The sequence below is a fragment of the Pristiophorus japonicus genome, chromosome 11 (genome assembly GCF_044704955.1).
Source record: "Pristiophorus japonicus isolate sPriJap1 chromosome 11, sPriJap1.hap1, whole genome shotgun sequence".
NCBI lineage: Eukaryota > Metazoa > Chordata > Chondrichthyes > Pristiophoridae > Pristiophorus > Pristiophorus japonicus.
In genome coordinates this window covers 82753411-82773682 of record NC_091987.1, presented here as the reverse complement: position 1 = coordinate 82773682, position 20272 = coordinate 82753411, and the positions used below count along the sequence as shown (strand labels likewise).

Here is a 20272-nt window from a genome sequence, read left to right as displayed (position 1 = left end):
TCTTATTGACAAAATGAGCTTTGAAAGGGCAAGAAGGGAGATAGGAGAGAAATTAGAGAAATATGCAAATTTAGGGTTAGGGCAAGGGGGGCTATGTTGAGGAATAAGGTCCGGTAGGCTAGAGGAAGGATGGGAAGTAGCGGAAGCAGCTGAATGGATGTTGTCAATCTTTTTAACAAAGAAGTCCATGAACTCCTCATATTTATTGTTGGAGGTGAAGGAAGAGGAGGCAGAGGTGAGTCATTTGAGAAGATGGTTAGCGGTAGAAAAGAGAAACCTAGTGTTATTTTTGCAGTCCTGGATGATGTTAGAGAAGTGGGCAGGAACCGGTAGTGTTTTATATGATCTAACCAAATCTCGTGATGAATGATCAGACCAGTTGTTCGACAAAGACGTTCAAGTCTGCATCCCTTGGATTTAAGGGAGCATAGATGAGGGGTATACCAGGGAGAACGACTAGTGTGAGAGAGTGTAATGATCTTAGTGGAGACAAGGGCATCAAAGGTGGTGGAAAGGGTGTGATTTAGTAAGTCGATAGCTGCAGAAATGGCATGAAGAATTGCAGGCCAAAGGCTAGATAGTTGGGAATTATAAAGTGCAGTGATAAGGGATTTGAGGGAGAGGTTTTTTCAAGGGAAGATATGAAAAGAAGTGGGGTTATGAGGAAAAGGAGAACATCGGTGCTGGTTACAGAGGGCCACTGAGAAGATAAGATCGAGGGGTTGGCCGTGTATATGGTTGGGGGAGTTTACATGAAGGGGGAGATTAAGGGAGGAAAGGAGGGCAGTGAACTCCGAGGAGAGGGAGCAAGAAGAGTTGAGGTAGAGGTTGAAATCACCGAGGATGAGGAATCGTTCAGTGCAAAGGCAGAGGGAGGAAAGCAGAGAATCTATCTCAGTGGGAAAATTAGTGTTGTATTTGAATGGGCGATACAGGATAAGGATTTTAAAAGAGAGATGTGAGGTGTGGAACAAAGTGAGATACTCATACACATAAAATAAAAAGTATGCAGGAGTAATTAAGACAAAATTAAACAACAAAATGTTCCAGTAAAGGATTGGTCCTGACATTATCCTAAAGGCAGGGGAATAAACAGAAAAATAACGAGGCTAATCCTCATTACACTGTCTTCCCTGATTTTCTCAACAGCTAGAGCTAGTTTTAGTAGAACAGTAAGGATTCATTCATTCACTTGTTATACTATGAATTTTGCACCAAATTTGCTCGTGTTTTGGTATAAATCTGGTGTGAAAATCATAATATTGAGCCAACTCAATCATAATATTGAGTCACTTCAACTTGACTTCATTATCTTCTCTGAAACTCACTCATGATGGTTATCAATGATATCAACTGCAGTCAAGCTGATACAATGGCTCAGAATCTGCCAGTTGCCAGTGTCAAGGTGGGTTGATTTTGACTTTTTGGCTGATCACCCATACTCGTGGTGAAGAGGCATTGGCCTCATTAAATTTGGGCCAGTGAGCTGCGAGGATGCCACACTTCTGGCAATTTCTTTCTTTGAGCACCTCACCCACCATCATCCCACCCTTTTCTACTTCAAAATCTTTCTTGTTTACCGTCTTCCATGTCTACTAGTAACTTTGTAGCTAAAACTCCTCTCTTGTTTCTTAACTTCTCATCCGCAGTGATTTCAACCTTCATTTGAATTTTCCTTTTGCGCTTTCCTCTGATTTTTCTTCTCTCCTGTCCTCGCTCTCACTCTCCACATCTACATCGACCTCCATCAGTAGCTCCCTAGATTTGGCCATCTTCAAAAATCTTGCAACCTCTAAGATCTCTGTCTTAGATAGAACTATCTCCGATCATGTCCTTGTTTCCCTTAATATCCAGATTGTCCTGCCTGCTTCAGGTCGCTCTACTATCCCCCTCTGCCCCTGGAGAAAACTATCACCTTAAACTTCTCCAACACTCTCTCAAACTCCCAAATTCCTCTCCACTGGCCTACCTCCCACCTCAATACATATGCTGCACTCAACTTTCTCAATAACTCCCTTGTCTCCGCCTCTTACCTATCCCAATGTACATCTACCGTAATGCCTTTTCATCCTACCTCTGTATAATCACAATGGGTGTGTTCCAAGGCTGTATACGTCTCTTTCTTTTCCTTGTCCATATACTATCTCTTGGGAACATCATTAATAGATTTGGGGGGGTCTTCTACCTCATGTTTGCTGACAACTGCTCGAACACCATTGCTGAGTTGGGGCGATTGCAACGTATGCCAATAAAGGAACCAACCCAATTTATCTTTACTGGTATGCATTCTGACCCACTTGATTTTCCAATATTTGTTGATTTTCTGTTGGATTTTCACAACCTCCCTAGGAAAGTAGATCCTCAGAGGTCTGAGGAAAATCACCATAATGGAACTCCACCCTTGCCTGACTCTGCCTCATCCTGTGCTTCCTCCTCAAAACTAATAATTGCGCATATTGGACTCTGTACCTACATAACAGTGATTATTTTGAATGGGTGGGGGAGAGTGTGGTTTTAGAGGCTTAGTTCAGACAGAGCAAATGAAGATTAAGTGCTGTAACCTGCAGGGCTATGGACCAAGAGCTGGAATTAGGTTGGATAACTCTTTGTCGGCCGGCGCAGACATGATGGGCCGAAATGGCCTCCTTCCGTGCTGTAAATTTCTATGATTCTATGAAGGTCCATGGTTAATTCCAGAGTACAGGTAGAAAGAAGTGTTCTCTAATGGAAGGCCAATCTTACATTGGCCTTAATTTTCGAATTTAACTCTGATAGTTCAGACAAAGCAAATTTGGAAAGATTTAACTAATGAAGGTAAATTTGGAAGTTTTTACAAAATTATTTACTTTGTAATGATTTTTGTTTCTGTACTTTTGTCCACAGTGTTGAACACAAATGATGCTTCAGGTGAGCGGAAATATTGCTAGAAGTATTTTCAAAAAGTTAAGAAAATAAGAGAGCTTACAGCAGATGTCAGATATTAAACTGGGATTGGGAACAGCATTAAAAAGGAATGCCGAGAAATTTGGATCATTTGCGCCTCTCGTTAGCGCTGGGGCGCAAACGACTTTAGCGGCGGCGGTAAACCATTGCACTCCACTCCGCTACACCAGCGATGCTGATGTCATTACCTTGCACAGTGTCCTGTTAGCATCCTGGACCCTAAAACCAGCAGCAGCTTCAGGGACGCGTACTGGACGGCCCAAGTTAAAGGAGAGGTGTGCTGCTGGAAAAAAAATTAGTTGGTGCTTTGAACGCAGGGTCCATGCCGTGATCAATCAGCCCGGCACTCTGCTCTTGGCACGGCTCCCCCACTCCCTGGTGGTCCAGGTAAGACCTTTTTTTTGCTGCAGATTATGTAGCTTGGACCCTTCCCTTTAATTCAGGGAAGAGCCCCTCCTACGCAGCAGTGCTGCATGGCCCAATATGTAGCGCTGTGCCCCGCTCCAGAGGCGTCCTCCCCGCCACAGCCCCAGAAAGGAAGTGAAGCGCTTGATTTAGCACTCACTTCCTTTCAGGAGCGGTATCCCCAATTTCTCATGTCACTTCTGCGCCTGGCACAAAGTCTCATGTCACAAGTGTTACCCGAATCTTTCCCCATAAATGTTATTAATTATGGTTTCAAAGTCAGTGGTGCTTGGCTAACATATGGCATCTTCCCATTGATATTTGCGAGGGTTTAATATTCATTAGAATAGGCTTGAGAATGGTCAACTTATTCCTACACTCTCAACATGGACACTATTCCCCCATTGTGAACATATGCTTGTGATCAATGAACAATTGTTCACATAATTAGAAAAATTGTCAACATCACACATTCAAATCCATTCAGGATCTCTTTATAGATTTTATATCCTAAAGATGGACAGCTGATCTACAGTCCAAAAATATTGGTAACTGTTATGAATTTCAGCCTGCCAGAGATATCTTCTTGGGTTCAGCGGTGCTAGTCACTTCCGCAAGTGGTCGATCTGTGTTACGTTTATGGGACACACATATGACCAACACTGCCCTGTATTTACTTGCACAATAGTATGGGCCCAAGTTTCGGGCCGCACACCTGGACGCCCGTTTTTTGTGCCAGAAAGTGCGCCTAAAAAAAACTTACCTATTCTCCGGCTCCCTGCAGGTCCTCTGGAGCTGGGTGTGGCGCAGCACGAGCTGTGGGGGGTGGAGCCAGGTCCCTGCGCTGAAAACAGAGCCGGGACCTCTGCACATGCGCGCTACAGTGGGCGCGCATGTGCAGTAGCTCCAGGCGCCCAAAACTGTGGGAGGTGCCCGAAGCACGCAGCCCCTAGCCCTGGCCGAATGGCCTCACTGGGGCTGCCTGGATAAGGCTCCTCCCACCCGACCGGAACCCCCCCCCCCCGGAGACCCGACCTCCGCCTACCCCCCGCCCCCCGGACCTCCGGGACACTCTCTACCCCTCCCCGCCCCGGACCTCCGCGACACTATCTCCCCCCCTCCGGGACGACTCTCTCTCTTCCTGCCCGCCCCCCCTCCCCCCCGGACCTCCGCGACTCCCTCCCCCCCCCCGGACCTCCGCGACACTCTCTTCCTCCCTTCCTCCCCCCTTCCCCGGACCTCCGCGACTCTCTCTTCCCCTTCCCCCCCGGACTTCTGCGACTCTCTCTCTCCACACCCCCCTCACCCGACCTCTGCGACTCTTCCCCCACCCCCCCCCTCCCCCGAGACCCGACGCCACCTATCCGTAAATCCAGCCCGAGGTCTTGGGCCCGGCCGTTCAGCCTCCTTCTCTCCCTTCCCCCCTCTCTCCTTCCCTCCTTCTCCCCCTCTCTCCTTCCCTCCCTCCCCCTCTCTCCTTCCCTCCCTCCCCCCTCTCTCCTTCCCTCCCTCCCTCCTCTCTCCTTCCCTCCCTCCTCTCTCCTTCCCTCCCTCCTCTCTCCTTCCCTCCCTCCCTCCTCTCCTTCCCTCCCTCCCTCCTCTTTCCTTCCCTCCCTCTCTCCCTCCCCTGTCCTTCCCTTCCTCCTCTTTCCCTTTCCCCCCTCTTCTCTCTTCCCTCCCTCCCCCCATCTCCCCCTCTTCCCCCCTCCCCCTCTCCCTCCCTCCCCACCCTTTTGAACACGCCCCCTTTTGAAAAAAAAATTTTGTTCCAAAGTGAAACTATTCTAACTGACTAGAACTGGAGCAAACTCAATGCCGAGAATTCACATTTCTAAGATACTCCATTCTAAACCAGTTGCTCCAAAAAAACAGGAGCAACTCAGGCCGAAACTTGGCCCCTATAACCCAGGAACATAACAACAGCATCCCCTTGTGATCTGAACCCTATATCTGGGCCTTTCACATAAATGCTTCTTCAATCTCTTCAAAGACAGACTAAGCAAATACATGAGGCCAGATTCTAATCAATATGCTACTTAAGAACATAAGCACATAAGAAATAGGAGCAGGAGTAGGCCACCTGGCTCCTTGAGCCTGCTTGCCATTTAATAAGATCATGGCTGATCTGATCATGGACTTGGCTCCAATTCCCTGCCCGCTCCCTATAACCCTTTATTCCCATAATACTTTATTCAGAGTAAGATAAGCCTGCCTAGCAGAAGTTCTGATTGGACTCACTTAAATCAAACAGTACAACTTGTTTTCATCCAATGGTACAACATAAACAACATACCATGTTCCTTCATATCATCTTACTTGACTTAAATAAGATATCTTCTAATAATTCCTTCAGCATTTATGATGTCTTAGACCCAATGAATGCCTTGGCAGCTTTCCCTTTAAAAATCTCTAAGAGCCACTCTGCCTTCATGTGTCACAACTTCTATCTTGATTCTGTCTCTTCAAAACGGATCAAAGACTTTCCAATACAATGCGGTTGACATGTTTTGAGAGAACTGAGAGAGACTAATAAATTCCTTATTTAGTCTCTAGGAAAATAACCACAAAGCTAGCTCATTTGCATATTAACTACCTATCACCCATCCTTTTTTAACTTGTCTGAATACACTATGCTATTAAAAGCCCAAATTAAAATGAATTTTTATTTCCATTTTCCTTTATGTGAAAAAATGGTCAAAAAATCCAGAAAAATTATCCTAATTCTATGAGTCATCACATTATGAATTCCTGATCTAGACGGTGACAGTGCCCAGTTGACACCATTGGTGATCAGATTTAAAAATAAGAAAAAACATGAAAAAATAAATAATTGTTGCCATGATTCTGGCATTGACTAACATTTCTCTGCTCAGACATTTTGCTTTGTGTTTTTATTTTGGGGGGGTTTTCTCCCCCACCCCCCCCCCCCCCAAGTTGCATGTTCAGCCATGAATTCATTGAATGGTGGAGCAGGCTCAAAGGGCCGAATGGTCTACTCCTGCACCTATTTTCTATGTTTCTGTTTCTAACCTCAAATGAAGGTGCTGACTCTTACTGGGAGGCAGCGGCCCTTTGTTGTCTCTTTTAAATGTCCATTCCACATCTGTAAGCCTAGATAGATAATGAATGTTAGCAAACTATTCAACCTTTTTGGGCATCACAACTGAGTCCAATCTTGTCCTCCCCTGATAGCTGCACTTTCCAGCAGAGGTTACTGGACAGTAGTCCAGAACATAAACCCTGCCACCCCCCACCCCCCATCCCTTGGTCCCGGGATGCTGAGGCTGATTGCAGCATCCCAATCAAGTTTTTCATTCAACGTTCATTGCTAGATCATTGCTAAATAGCTGTTAGCTCAATGTGAGACGCTTGATAATTCACTGTTGTTTGTGTATTACAAGCATGTAGACTGTCATTTTTCTCACACATTGTCAAACGTGTTTTTTTTTCCCCTCCAGCATCAGCCTTAGCAGCTCAACAAGCTTTAAGTGTGTATACTGGTCTGGGTGTTGGATTGGGAATCTTAGCTGTGATCTGTATTGCCATGACCGCAGGTGGTGTACTGCTGTACCGAAGATTCCAGAAAAAAAGCATCTCAACCTAGGTTGGAAAACCCACAAAGAGCAAAAATAAACAAATTTCTTCCACTGAAGACTTTATACAACATTCAGGCTTCCAATAGTGCTTTCTAAATTAGATATGTTGGGCCCTATTTTATCTTCACTAGCAATACAATCCATATTTTGCACTGTATATCAATGCAGACATGTTTTTTATGCCACTAGTAATGAAAAACGTAATTTTTATTCATTTTAACTGCACCTATGCTGTGTTACAACACACTGAAGAGGAGAGTATTTGCATACATCTAGCTAAAGTCAAAAGTCTTTCTGTGTGCAATCATTTCATTCACTTCAGATAAAGGTATAAAGCACAACGCCACAAAATATTGGTTAAAAATTACTCTTGAATCATCCTGTGATTTAAAAATGTTAAAATATGGCTGGTGAATCAGGTAGCTTAAATTACCACTTCTCAAAGTTGCTATTTCTTAGGCACAGTGGTGCCTTCTCCATCTATTGTTATTGAACGTTGTCTTTTTGACATAACTTGCAAACGGGGGCAGATACAGAGTAATGTTGTGATGTAAATGAGTAAAACTGTAAATTTCTGCAAGCATGATTTCCACACAACCTTAGCTGACATTTTAATAGTGTAGAATGAAAAATAAAATCACAACTGCTCCAATGGTTTAGTGTGTATTGCAGCTCCGTTTGGTTACAAATGAACCAGGCGATCCCAAATTTAAACCTGTTTTAGCTGAGCTCAGCCTGAGTGTTGGTTGGAGGCACCACAATTGGCTATAGAGGTGATCCTGGGCTTGGCAGGGGAACATCAGCAAGACATCCAACATTGCTATCCAGTGACTCCAGCTAGAAATTGACCCTAAGTGGATGTCAGGTGTGGACAGGATTCGGCACTGTCTTGCCTCTCACTTGAAGAATAGCCACTTCAGTGGTGTACCCATGCAATCATGCTCCAGCATGATTCATGACCTTCAGGTGAGGGGAAAAGGAGGGAAAATTCAGGGGGGGCAGGGAAGATAAAATCAGACCCATTAACTCTTTGAGGGTTAATTTCTATATTCTGTAACAAAAAACAAGTGCATTGAAACGTGGCTATTTTTCAGCAGTTTGATTGTATAAGTTATGATTTGGTTGTAATCATGAAGGTCTGAATTCATTTGTTGATATGGAACAGTTTCAGCAATCAAGTAAGTTCCAGGAAAGACGTGGCATTAAATTATACAGGCCACTTGTTGGATTCCATAGGGGAGATTTGCCTGGATTTGTATCCATTGTAGCTTGGGTGCAGCGAATATTTGAACATTAGGCACGACAGAGCATATGACTTTAAAGGAACCAATTTTCTGACATTCATTGCACCCGGGCAATCCCATGTGCCTGGATGCAGACCCAGGAAAATCTCCCCTTATATGGAGGTAAATTTGGCCAAATTCAGATTTTTGAAAACTGTCGTGTTTAGAGTACATAACAATTAAGAATTTTTAGGGGAAGGAAAAGTCAATTAGACCCAAAAAGCCCATCCCTTTTTGATAGATCAACACACTACCTGCTTTCTCACTGTATTGCTCAATCCATTCTCTCTGCAGAATCACATCTCTTAAGCTTCCTGAGCCCATTTATGCTGTCTGTTCCAATGGTGTTCTCTTTTATTCTTATCCACCCTGAATCATATCGGCCATCTTTTGGCTCAGTTACCTAAAAGATTTAAATCCATCCGAATTTTGTTGCATTTTTCCTAATTACGTGATCTGCGTCCTACTTTTGTATCATCCACACACAAGTCCACCAGCAGGCCGGGACCATTGGAAGGAGTAGCGTGCCATGACATACCACTGCAGGGAGCAGCGCGTGTTGCTGCACGAGGGCGATGGCTGACTGCAGTGCGGGCAGGTACAGCAGGAGGGGCGAAGGAGTGGCAAGAGCTTGTAGATGGAAGTGACTGGGGCCCAGTAGAGACGTGAGTTTGGGGCTCAGAAGAGGCGAGGGCCTAGGGGCAGCACGGGCCAGCCCACACTGCGACATGTGTGCGCACTAGGTCTGTGAAGCAGAGCTGGTCTCCAGTCGTCTTGGGTAATCCTTGCCACTGGACCAAGACCTGGCTCTGTCAAGCCCGTGTGGTGGCTGGTGTGCAATGGTCACCACACATTAAAAAAATCCACGCAAAGGCATTTTCCATCCTTCAAGATGTAGTTCAGGATCTGGAATATTAGATCCTTCATTGAAACACCTGTGAACTCATCACTTTTTGGCGTGGAAATAAGTCATCCTCGCTTCGAGGGACTGCCTATGATGATGACACTTCAATATTTCTAGTCAAGCAAACATATATATAAACTTACAAAAAAGTACAGGAAAAAACCTTCTGTCCATGAAGCCACCCCATTCAGCCATGTACACCATTAACCTATCTCCCCAGTCTTGCAATCTCTTAGGAAAGGTGCAAAAGTTGAGGCCAATCTGGTAAAAACTCTGGAAAATTCCTCTCTGACTCTCTAAGACAATCAGTAAAGCTAAAGTCAATTTAGTAAATCTGTGTGATTCCTCGCTGACATCTGAAGCCAATCAAGAAAGCACCAAGAGACTATGGTAGATCATGAATTTCACCATTCCCAACTCCCCTGCAGCTTACCTTTAATGTTTTTTTGGATGAGACGTTAAACTGAGGCCCTGTCTGCCCTCTCAGGTGGATGTAAAAGATCCCATGGCATTAAGAAGAGCAGGGGAGTTCTCCCTGGTGTCTCGTCCAATATTTATCCCTCAACCAGCAACACTAAAATAGATTATCTGGTCATTATCACGTTGCTGTTTGTAGGACCTTGCTGTGCACAACTTGGCTGCCGCGTTTCCTAAATTACAACAGTGACTACACTTCAAAAAGTACTTCATTGGCTGTAAAGTGCTTTAGGGTGTCCTGAGGTCATGAAAAGTGCAAGTCTTTTCTTTTTTTCTTTATCTCTATAACTTGAAATCACCTTTTCTCTCAAGGACTTATCCAGCTTCCTTTCGAAGGAGGATGGGTAATCCAAACCCACCACATGCCTCAGTAATCCATTGCCGAGGGGAACAACTCTGTGAAAAGACATAGTTGGTCATTTTATCTAACTCTTTGGCTAAATATTTTATACACATGTCCCCTAGTTCTCTCGTTCCTATCCATCTAAAATAACTTATCCAAAGAACATAAACCTTACATCATTTTAAAAACCTCAATCATATCCCTGTTAAACCTACATTTCTCCGATGAAAATAATCCCAACTGATCAAGCCTATCCTGAAAACTAACAGTGCTAAGACTGATCAATTTGATTCCCCTCTTTTGTACTTTTTTCCAGAGCCTCAATATTCCTTGTCATGCACGGGATCCAAAACTGGAAATAATACACCAAGTACAGCCATACCACAGCCTGAGTATCGTATCTTAATTTTATATTCGACTATCCTAGCAATACCAGCCAAAACTCTATTTAACTTCTCAATGATCTTGTCACACTGCTTGTGAACCTTCTCCATAACCTTTACTGGATGTCCCTGTATTTATCCACACATGGACAATTCTGTGTATGAATACGTCATTAATTATATATTAAAAACATTTTGGTTTCCAAGACTGAGACCTGCTTTATTCCACTTCCACCAATTTAAATTACTTTCTGATTCCTGTTTTTAAGCCAATTATCTATCCACTAATTTATTTTCCTTCCTTTTCACGAATCCTTACCATATCCATTATTTGCCAGTGTAGAACACTGTTAAAAGCTTCCTGAAAATCCCAGAATATATCAACTACATTTCCCCTTCTCACCAGGTCAGTAAAGCTTGAAAAACACTAGCAGATTAGCTAAATATGACTTTTTTCTGAATCCACGTTGACTGGCCTTTAAAAAGGTTTGTTTTCCAAGATATTACAAAGACTTTTCCTACAGATGTTAAACATTCTGTTCTATGGTCTTTAGGTATTTTTTGACCCTTCTTCATATAACAAGAGTTTTATTAGCCACTTTCCAACTTCAGAAATCCAAATTTGTCAGAATTGGATTAATTTACAAAGGAATCTGAGTTTCGTCTTGTGCCTTTAGAAATCCAGCACGACTGTATTTATTCACATCTGTGTAGTTAATACCTTTCATTAGCATATAAACTTGTAACCAGCACCAAGATTTGAATTGATTCTTTTTTGCAACATTTCACTATCTCTTTCATTCAGTTTTGGCACCTCACAGTACATCTGTCTAAATGTGTCCTCAAAGAGTTAAGACAGTACATGACATTAGAGCGTTGCAGTGCTGAACCATGCATAATCTAGGTATTTACTTTGTTGTATTTTTATGTATTCTAATAAATGTTTACTCTGTAGAACTGGCATTGTTGTTTCAGCAAGAGATCTTCAAATATAGCTATGCAAATATATCTATGCGGATGACTATGTATAGTGCACACTTCCTGCGTTTACAACTAGGTCATATCACACTATTATTGGAAAGGCTGGGTATCAAGCCCCAGTGCCTAGGTTTAAGCTGATGAGTTTTAAATTTGCCATATACTTACATTCTACTTACTTTCAGTCCTCCTCACTCTTGAGGTTTGCATCTCCAAGCTAGGTAGCAGTATGATCACAGTGCCATCCTGCCTGAGGCCAATTCAGTTTGGGCCTCTTGGTCCCTACTGGGTTACTGTTGCCAGCTTTAAGTTTTATTAACTGTTTTTAAAAATATCAAAAACATTTGTATTTTTGAAAGTATTAAAGAATCTTAAAGCCAGTTCCCTCTGACAGCAGGAATTCAGCATTTCTGTTTGCAGAGTCAGAATTCACTATGGGTTTCTCCCATGCTACAGTGGGAAACTGCATTGTCAGCCTGCACCCACCCAACCCGCCTGGAGTGCCAGATATCTCAATAGCAGGAACGGGTCAGCAGGCAGGAGGAAGGATGCAACAGTCAAAAAGGCTCAAATCCTGGGGTAATTGAGGTGCAGCTTTCAGTGGAGGCCTGAGTCCTGGTGTAGCAGGGAGTGCAAGAGCTGGAGGTATTTGCACCCAAAGGGGTAAAGCAGATGTTAAGGGCTTAGAATCCTGATAGGGTTAGTGAGTGCAGAGGCCATGAAGGATTTGGGGTATACAGATAGGGGTAGAAAATGCAGTTGCAGTGAGTACTCAGACTCCTATGTTACCTTGAAGTCCTGGTGGGGGAAAAGAGGTTGAAACAGCCTTGAACATAGGAACAGGAGTTGTCCAGTTAGCCCCTTGAGCCTGTACCACAATGCAATGAGATCATAGCTGATTTGTGATCTAACTCCATATCCTTTGATACCTTTGGTTAAAAAAAATCTAGCAATCGTAGATTTAAAATTAACAAATCATCTCGCATCAATTGCTGTTTGCGGAAGAGAGTTCCAAACTTCTATCACCCTTTGCATGTAGAAGTGTTTCCTAACTTCACTCCTGAATAACCTGGCTCTCATTTTTAGACTATGCCTTAATCCTAGACTCCCCAACCCTTGAGTAATGGGAGTTGTGATGGCCAGTTGATTTTCTACAGGATTTTCTTGCTTTAGAAAACTGTGAATTATTAAACAGCATTATTTGCCATTTAAATAAAATGGGGTTTTCAGACTTTATTCGAGCTGTCAACTTTGACCTGAAAGCCACCTCTCTGAGGCCCTGGCCAGATTCCTCCCCTGCCCAGAATTCCTATTGCCACGAGCAGTTCCCTTTCCAACCACGCCACACCACTCACAGCTCCTACAAAATAGGATGGAAGAAAAGAAGAAAAAGAGAGAAGCAACTGCACAAAGATGGCATAGGCAGGTAAGAGAGAAACCATACCCCTAATTCATTGCAAATGACACTGTGGGAGATCATTATTATAATAAAAACTGTACACCTGCAGGTCTCCTATGCATCACATCAGACTTCCTCTGCCACACATTTCTGTCGCATTTAATTGTAGGCAAATTTCTTTTAGTTGACTGACTTGTCTGCGACAGAAAGATTGCAAGATATTTCGAATGTACAAAGAAATTACCCCCACTAACAGAAAATATTCTTTAGATGAACAATGAGTAGCGTAAGATTTTAAAAATAACCTTTGCGATCATACTGAAAATAAAGGAAAGATAGATTACGAAAGTAAACTTGCGCAAAACATAAAAACAGATAGTAAAAGCTTTTACCGATATATAAAACGGAAAAGAGTGACTAAAGTAAATGTTGGTCCCTTAGAAGATGAGAAGGGGGATTTAATAATGGGAAATGTGGAAATGGCTGAGACCTTAAACAATTATTTTGCTTCGGTCTTCACAGTGGAAGACACAAAAACCATGCCAAAAATTGTTGGTCACGGGAATGTGGGAAGGGAGCACCTTGAGACAATCACTATCACTAGGGGGGTAGTGCTGGACAGGCTAATGGGACTCAAGATAGACAAGTCCCCTGGTCCTGATGAAATGCATCCCAGGGTATTAAAAAAGATGGCAGAAGTTAGAGCAGATGCATTCGTTATAATCTACCAAAATTCTCTGGACTCTGGGGAGGTACCAGCGGATTGGAAAGCAGCTAATGTAACGCCTCTGTTTAAAAAGGGGGGCAGACAAAAGGCAGATAACTATAGGCCGGTTAGTTTAACATCTGTAGTGGGGAAAATGCTTGAAACTATCATTAAGGAAGAAATAGCGGGACATCTAGATAGGAATAGTGCAATCAAGCAGACGCAACATGGATTCATGAAGGGGAAATCATGTTTAACTAATTTACTGGAATTCTTTGAGGATATAACGAGCATGGTGGATAGAGGTGTACCGATGGATGTGGTGTATTTAGATTTCCAAAAGGCATTTAAAACCGAGTTGAGAAAGAATTTCTTCTCCCAGAGGGTTGTGAATCTGTGGCATTCTCTGCCCAAGGAAGCAGTTGAGGCTAGCTCATTGAATGTATTCAAATCACAGATAGATAGATTTTTAACCAATAAGGGAATTAAGGGTTACGGGGAGCGGGCGGGTAAGTGGAGCTGAGTCCACGGCCAGATCAGCCATGATCTTTTGAATGGCGGAGCAGGCTCGAGGGGCTAGATGGCCTACTCCTGTTCCTAATTCTTATGTTCTTATTATGTAAAACAGTTTTTTTAACCTGGATTTTGACTTGCAATCTGAAGAGCAACTTCCTTCCGCAAACAATTAAACGAATTAATCTGAGGGTATTCAACAACAATTAGCCATTATAGTCTTAAAGGGACACAACACCATCTTAGCTGCAGAATATATTGTGCATTACACGTTACAATACTAACGTCCTTGAAAAACAGCATACCCTCCAAGTTATCAGGGTGGTTGTAACTACTAGAACAATAACTGCCCTCTGATTTACCCAAGCAGTTTATAAGTAGCTACAATGACTTAGATTTTCTTGTTTAGAGACATGGCCTAAAGGCAAAGGGCATGTTAAACCTTTAATCTATACCTTCCCCCCATCTCCTTCCACCTCTCATTAAACTCATTTTATCCATGAAGCCCAGCGCCTCTTCCTCTGTCCCCATTTCCTTCTCAGTTCTTAAACACGCAACGTCCCCTCCATGCTCACTTGTTCACCAACATCAGGGAAGGGATGACCAGTGTCTTTGTTCTCTGTCCTCATCCCTTCCCTGATCAAAACAGTGGTGGGGGTAGTCATTTTCCAAGTACCCAATGACAGCAAGAAAAATCCCCTGCCTCCATGGCATATCAGCAGGCGAGATTCCTCACTGCCAGTGCATACTCAGAGGGGCTGAAATTCACCGCCGCCCAAAACGGGTCGCACCCACCACTTTTGTTGTGTTTTCACCACCGCGGTGGATGAGATGGCCTCTTGCGCGAAATTCAGCTCTTTGTCATTTTTTTTCTAGTAGTCTGGAAGTTGGTCATAATGAGGACAGAAGTGGGGCGGAGAGCAGAAGATCGATCACTAGAGGGGCGGAATCGGAGGCAGGACGGAGTCTCTGCCGCTGTCAGTCATCAGCGTAGCGGTGATGACATCATGACGCTTGTGCATCACCACGCCTCTCCCTTTCACTTAAAGACGAGAGCCGCTGCGAGCTCTGCGATTATTTTAGTTAGGTCCACTGGGCCACCAGGGAGGATTTCGGTCGGGCCAGCGGCCTGGCACCCAAGAGGGGGTGCCAGGCTGCCTGTTGTCGGCCCGGCTTAACCCAGGGCATAATTGTCCAGCCAACCTGACAGTCAGCCGACAAGGAAAATAGAATGGCGGCCGTGGCAGTGCGCCTTCCGCTTGAATGGCTGCCGGGCTGTCATGTCACACACACTGCAAACACAGTGCACCGACAGAAAAAACTGTCGGGGGCACCGCTCGGCGGCCCAAAGATTTTTTCCCCTGAATTTAGCTTGAGGAGCGGGAGATCGGCGGTGCGTGCTTTGATGGCACACTTAGGAGGGGTTGGCAGCAGCGGTACGGAAGTGGGGACTGCCAGAAAAACCACCGTGGCTTCTGCTTTCCGGCGGTAAGAGGCATTTTTGGAAGGCTGAATTTCGCCCCCCAGAGAGTTCAGGTTCAGTTGCCATGACCTCCCTCATCTAAAAAATGGTCTTCAAACTCTGCCCACTTTTCAAATACTGTCCAATGTCATTTTTTTCTTTTCTTAGGTGCCAGAACATGTTATTGCTTCACAACATTTCAACTTTTTTTTTTAAGACCCTGGAACTTGGTTTTACGAACAGTAAAGAAAGTGCTCTTGTAAAAGTCATACATGACATCCTCCTTCACTATGAGCATGGTTCACTGACCTTCCTCCTTACTGATTTTGATACTGTTCATCATTCTATCTCTTTCCAACACTTTATCGCCACCAGTATTCATTCCCGTGATGATTCTGTCTCTCAGGAGATTGTGTGATAATATTGTTGTGCGTTATTTGTGGTTTAATACTATTACCCACGTATTAGATCCCCAATCGATGATAGAGTTAGATGTGTCTGGCTCAGAGGGAGATCACACTAAAACTAAAAAGTTAGAAAAATAATAATAGAAGAGGAGTCAACCAATTCTGTTGTCTCACTTCACGCTTGTTCACTTTAAACTCAGTTGCTACCACAGCTAATGTTAAGTAACTCATCCCACCTCGTTGTTACAGTTTGGAAAAAGACTGTCTCCATAAGGAATGTACTAGGAACTGAATTCCCTACACTGTGAATGGGATAGCATACCTCGGAATAATAAATACCCACTCATTTCAGTCTTCAGTGGGAATGCCCACCATGTTTTCCTGCCTCTTCCCCACCACCCACCACCCACCACACCACACCACACCTGTCAGACACGCAGCGCACAAGAGCTGACCCGAAGAAAAGCCACCTGTGGCTTTGAGGCTGGTTGAGGGGCGCCAATGCCGCTGGGCGCCGTGCGGTGGCGCTGCTCGGGGCGGCGGGAGCGAGGACCAAGAGCGGCTCCATCCGGCGCCCAGTCGGGCTTGTTGTTGAGCGGGGACTGGTGGGGGAGAAGGCAACTAGGGCCGCCAGGTGAGTGCGGACACATTTACACACGGACAGTGCATTTTACAAACCTCACCGCGACACTGAGAAACCCCGGCAAGCAGCTCGGCTAATTGTGCTGCGTCCCGTTTCACGTTACGTGTTTCCTTTTAAATGTCAAATTCTGCATCAATTAAAAATTAAAAACAAACCGGGTTGGTGTTTTTGGAACAAACTTGTTGTGTAACAGGAAATGAAAGGCTCGAAAACTGCCGCCCCTGCTGTCAGAACTGTGTGGCAACCTGTAGCACAAAACATCCACAGGCGTGGCCATAGATTGGAGACAAGGTTCACTTTCTCCACACCCCCCACTCCAAAACAAGTTGTCTTTATTCTCTCCCACCCCTCCAGAATTTGGGGTTTATATATGATTTTTTTAAAGTTCAGTTTCAAAATGTTGAAGTGCTGCCAGTTGCCAGCAGTGGCTCAGCGGGCAGCACAGTGGGTCAGGAGTTTGTGGGTTCAAGTTCCACACCGAGGAGTTGATCACATAATCTACAACAACAACCTATATTTCTATGGCATCTTTAATGCAGTAACATGTCCCAAGGTGCTTCACAGGAATGTTAGAAGACACCTGGCCTGGAGACGGCGAAGGTTGAATAGCTTCCCACTGTTCTGAGGGTACAAGGACACACTCAAAGCCTCCCTGATAAAGTGCGACATCCCCACTGACACCTGGGAGTCCTTGACCATAGACCACCCTAAGTGGAGGAAGTACATTCGGGAGGGCGCTGAGCTCCTCGAGTGTCGTCGCCGAGAGCATGCAGAAATCAAGCGCAGGCAGCGGAAGGAGCGTGCGGCAAACCAGGCTCCCTACCCACCCTTTCCCTCAGCGACTATCTGACCCACCTGTGACAGAGACTGTGGTTCTCGTATTGGACTGTACAGCCACCTAAGAACTCATGCTAAGAGTGGAAGCAAGTCTTCCTTGATTCTGAGTGACTGCCTATGATGTATGATGATGAGAAGACAAAAAGAATTGACACTGAACCACATAGGAAATTAGAGATGATGACCAAAAGCTTCGTCAAATAGTTAGGTTTTAACTAGCTTCTTAAAGGAGGATAGAGAGGCAGAGAGGTTTAGGCAGGGAGTTCCAGAGTTTGGGGCCCAGGCAACAGATGGCACGGTTACCAATGGTTGAACGATTACAATCAGGAATGCTCAAGAGGGCAGAATTAGAGGAGGACAAATATCTGTGTGTGGGGTGCGTTGTGGGGCTGAAGGAGATTACAGAGATAGGGAGGTTTCATCTAGGCTGTCATTCAGTGCAGTACTGAGGGAGTGCTGCGCTGTCAGCAATGTTCCTTCTAATTTTGTTTGGCCTTACGTGTCCCCTTTAAGGGGCTGTATGGGGGTATTCAAAATACCATGCATGTGTGTTTTTTGTATTGAAAAGCCGGCTGCACAGGTTTCCTGGTAGGTACGTTGACTATCAGAGGTGCCTTCCTTCGGATGAGATGTTAAACCAAAGCCGTATTTACCCCCTCAGGTGGACATAAAAGATTCCATGGCACTATTTGAAGAAGAACAGGGAATTCTCCCTGGTGTCCTGGACAATATTTATCCCTCAACCAACATCACTAAAAACAGATTATCTGGTCATTATCCTGTTGCTGTTAATGGGATCTGTCTGTGCACAAATTGGATGTTGTTTTCCCTACATTACAACAGTGACTACAGTTCAAAGTTACTTCATTGGCTCTAAAGTACTTTAGGATGCTCTGAGATCATGAAATAAAAACATAAGAATTAGGAACAGGAGTAGGCCATCTAACCCCTCGAGCCTGCTCCGCCATTCAATAAGATCATGGCTGATCTGGCCGTGGACTCGGCTCCACTTACCCGTCCTCTCCCCGTAACCCTTAATTCCCTTATTGGTTAAAAATCTATCTATCTGTGACTTGAATACATTCAATGAGCTAGCCTCAACTGCTTCCTTGGGCAGAGAATTCTACAGATTCACAACCCTTTGAGAGAAGAAATTCCTTCTTAACTCGGTTTTAAATTGGCTCCCCCGTATTTTGAGGCTGTGCCCCCTAGTTCTAGTCTCCCCTACCAGTGGAAACAACCTCTCTGCCTCTATCTTGTCTATCCCTTTCATGATTTTAAATGTTTCGATAAGATCACCCCTCATCCTTCTGAACTCCAACGAGTAAAGACCCAGTCTACTCAATCTATCATCATAAGGTAACCACCTCATCTCCGGAATCAGCCTAGTGAATCATCTCTGTACCCCATCCAAAGCCAGTATATCCTTCCTTAAGTAAGTTGACCAAAACTACACGCCGTACTCCAGGTGCAGCCTTACCAATACCCTATACAGTTGCAGCAGGACCTCCCTGCTTTTGTACTCCATCCCTCTCGCAATGAAGGCCAACATTCCATTCGCCTTCCTGATTACCTGCAAACTAACTTTTTGGGATTCATGCACAAGGACCCCCAGGTCCCTCTGCACCGCAGCATGTTGTAATTTCTCCCCATTCAAATAATATTCCCTTTTACTGTTTTTTTTTCCCAAGGTGGATGACCTCACACTTGCCGACATTGTATTCCATCTGCCAAACCTTAGCCCATTCGCTTAACCTATCCAAATCTCTTTGCAGCCTCTCTGTGTCCTCTACACAACCCGCTTTCCCACTAATCTTAGTGTCCTCTGCAAATTTTGTTACACTACACTCTGTCCCCTCTTCCAGGTCATCTATGTATATTGTAAACAGTTGTGGTCCCAGCACCGATCCCTTTGGCACACCACTAACCACCGATTTCCAACCCGAAAAGGACCCATTTATCCCGACTCTCTGCTTTCTGTTCGCCAGCCAATTCTCTATCCATGCTAATACATTTCCTCTGACTCTGCATACTTCTATCTTCTGCAGTAACCTTTTGTGTGGCACCTTATCGAATGCCTTTTGGAAATCTAAATACACCACATCCATCGGTACACCTCGATCCACCATGCTCGTTATATCCTCAAAGAATTCCAGTAAATTAGTTAAACATGATTTCCCCTTCAAGAATCCATGCTGCGTCTGCTTGATTGCACTATTCCTATCTAGATGTCCCGCTATCTCTTCCTTAATTATAGTTTCAAGCATTTTCCCCACTACAGATGTTAAACTAACCGGCCTATAGTTACCTGCCTTTTGTCTGCCCCCTTTTTTAAACAGAGGTGTTACATTAGCTGTTTTCCAATCCGCTGGTACCTCCCCAGAGTCCAGAGAATTTTAGCAGATTATAACGAATGCATCTGCTATAACTTCCGCCATCTCTTTCAATACCCTGGGATGCATTTCATCAGGACCAGGGGACTTGTCTACCTTGTGTCCCATTAGCCTGTCCAGCACTACCGCCCTAGTGATAGCGATTGTCTCATTGTCTCAAGGTCCTCCCTTCCCACATTCCTGTGACCAGCAATTTTTGGCATGGTTTTTGTGTCTTCCACTGTGAAGACCAAAGCAAAATAATTGTTTAAGGTCTCAGCCATTTCCACATTTCCCATTATTAAATCCCCCTTCTCATCTTCTAAGGAACCAACATTTACTTTAGTCACTCTTTTCCGTTTTATATATATGTAAAAGCTTTTACTATCTGTTTTTATGTTTTGCGCAAGTTTACCTTCATAATCTATCTTTCCTTTCTTTATTGCTTTTTTAGTCATTCTTTGCTGTTGTTTAAAATTTTCCCAATCCTCTAGTTTCCCACTAACCTTGGCCACCTTATACGCATTGGTCTTTGATTTGATACTCTCCTTTATTTCCTTGGTTATCCACGGCTGGTTATCCCTTCTCTCACCGCCCTTCTTTTTCACTGGAATATATTTT

At 44.2% G+C, this 20272-nt stretch overlaps 2 protein-coding genes across 4 annotated transcripts in view; both read left to right on the top strand.

The window, feature by feature from the left end:
• LOC139275545 (zona pellucida-like domain-containing protein 1) overlaps nt 1-6952 on the top strand; it is a 29980-nt gene extending 23028 nt beyond the window's left edge. The window contains exons 8-9 of the mRNA XM_070892713.1: nt 2884-2907; nt 6807-6952. Coding sequence (XP_070748814.1) covers nt 2884-2907; nt 6807-6952 — 170 coding nt within the window. The remainder of the gene's footprint in view (nt 1-2883; nt 2908-6806) is intronic.
• Nucleotides 6953-16365: 9413 nt separating this feature from the next.
• The window catches only part of LOC139276118 (E3 ubiquitin-protein ligase DZIP3-like), a 182319-nt gene continuing 178412 nt past the window's right edge, over nt 16366-20272 (top strand). For 2 of the 3 annotated variants that reach the window (XM_070893630.1, XM_070893628.1), the window contains exon 1: nt 16366-16433. The gene's annotated coding sequence lies outside the window, so the exon portion shown is untranslated. The remainder of the gene's footprint in view (nt 16434-20272) is intronic. The other variant, XM_070893629.1, reaches the window with a different exon arrangement.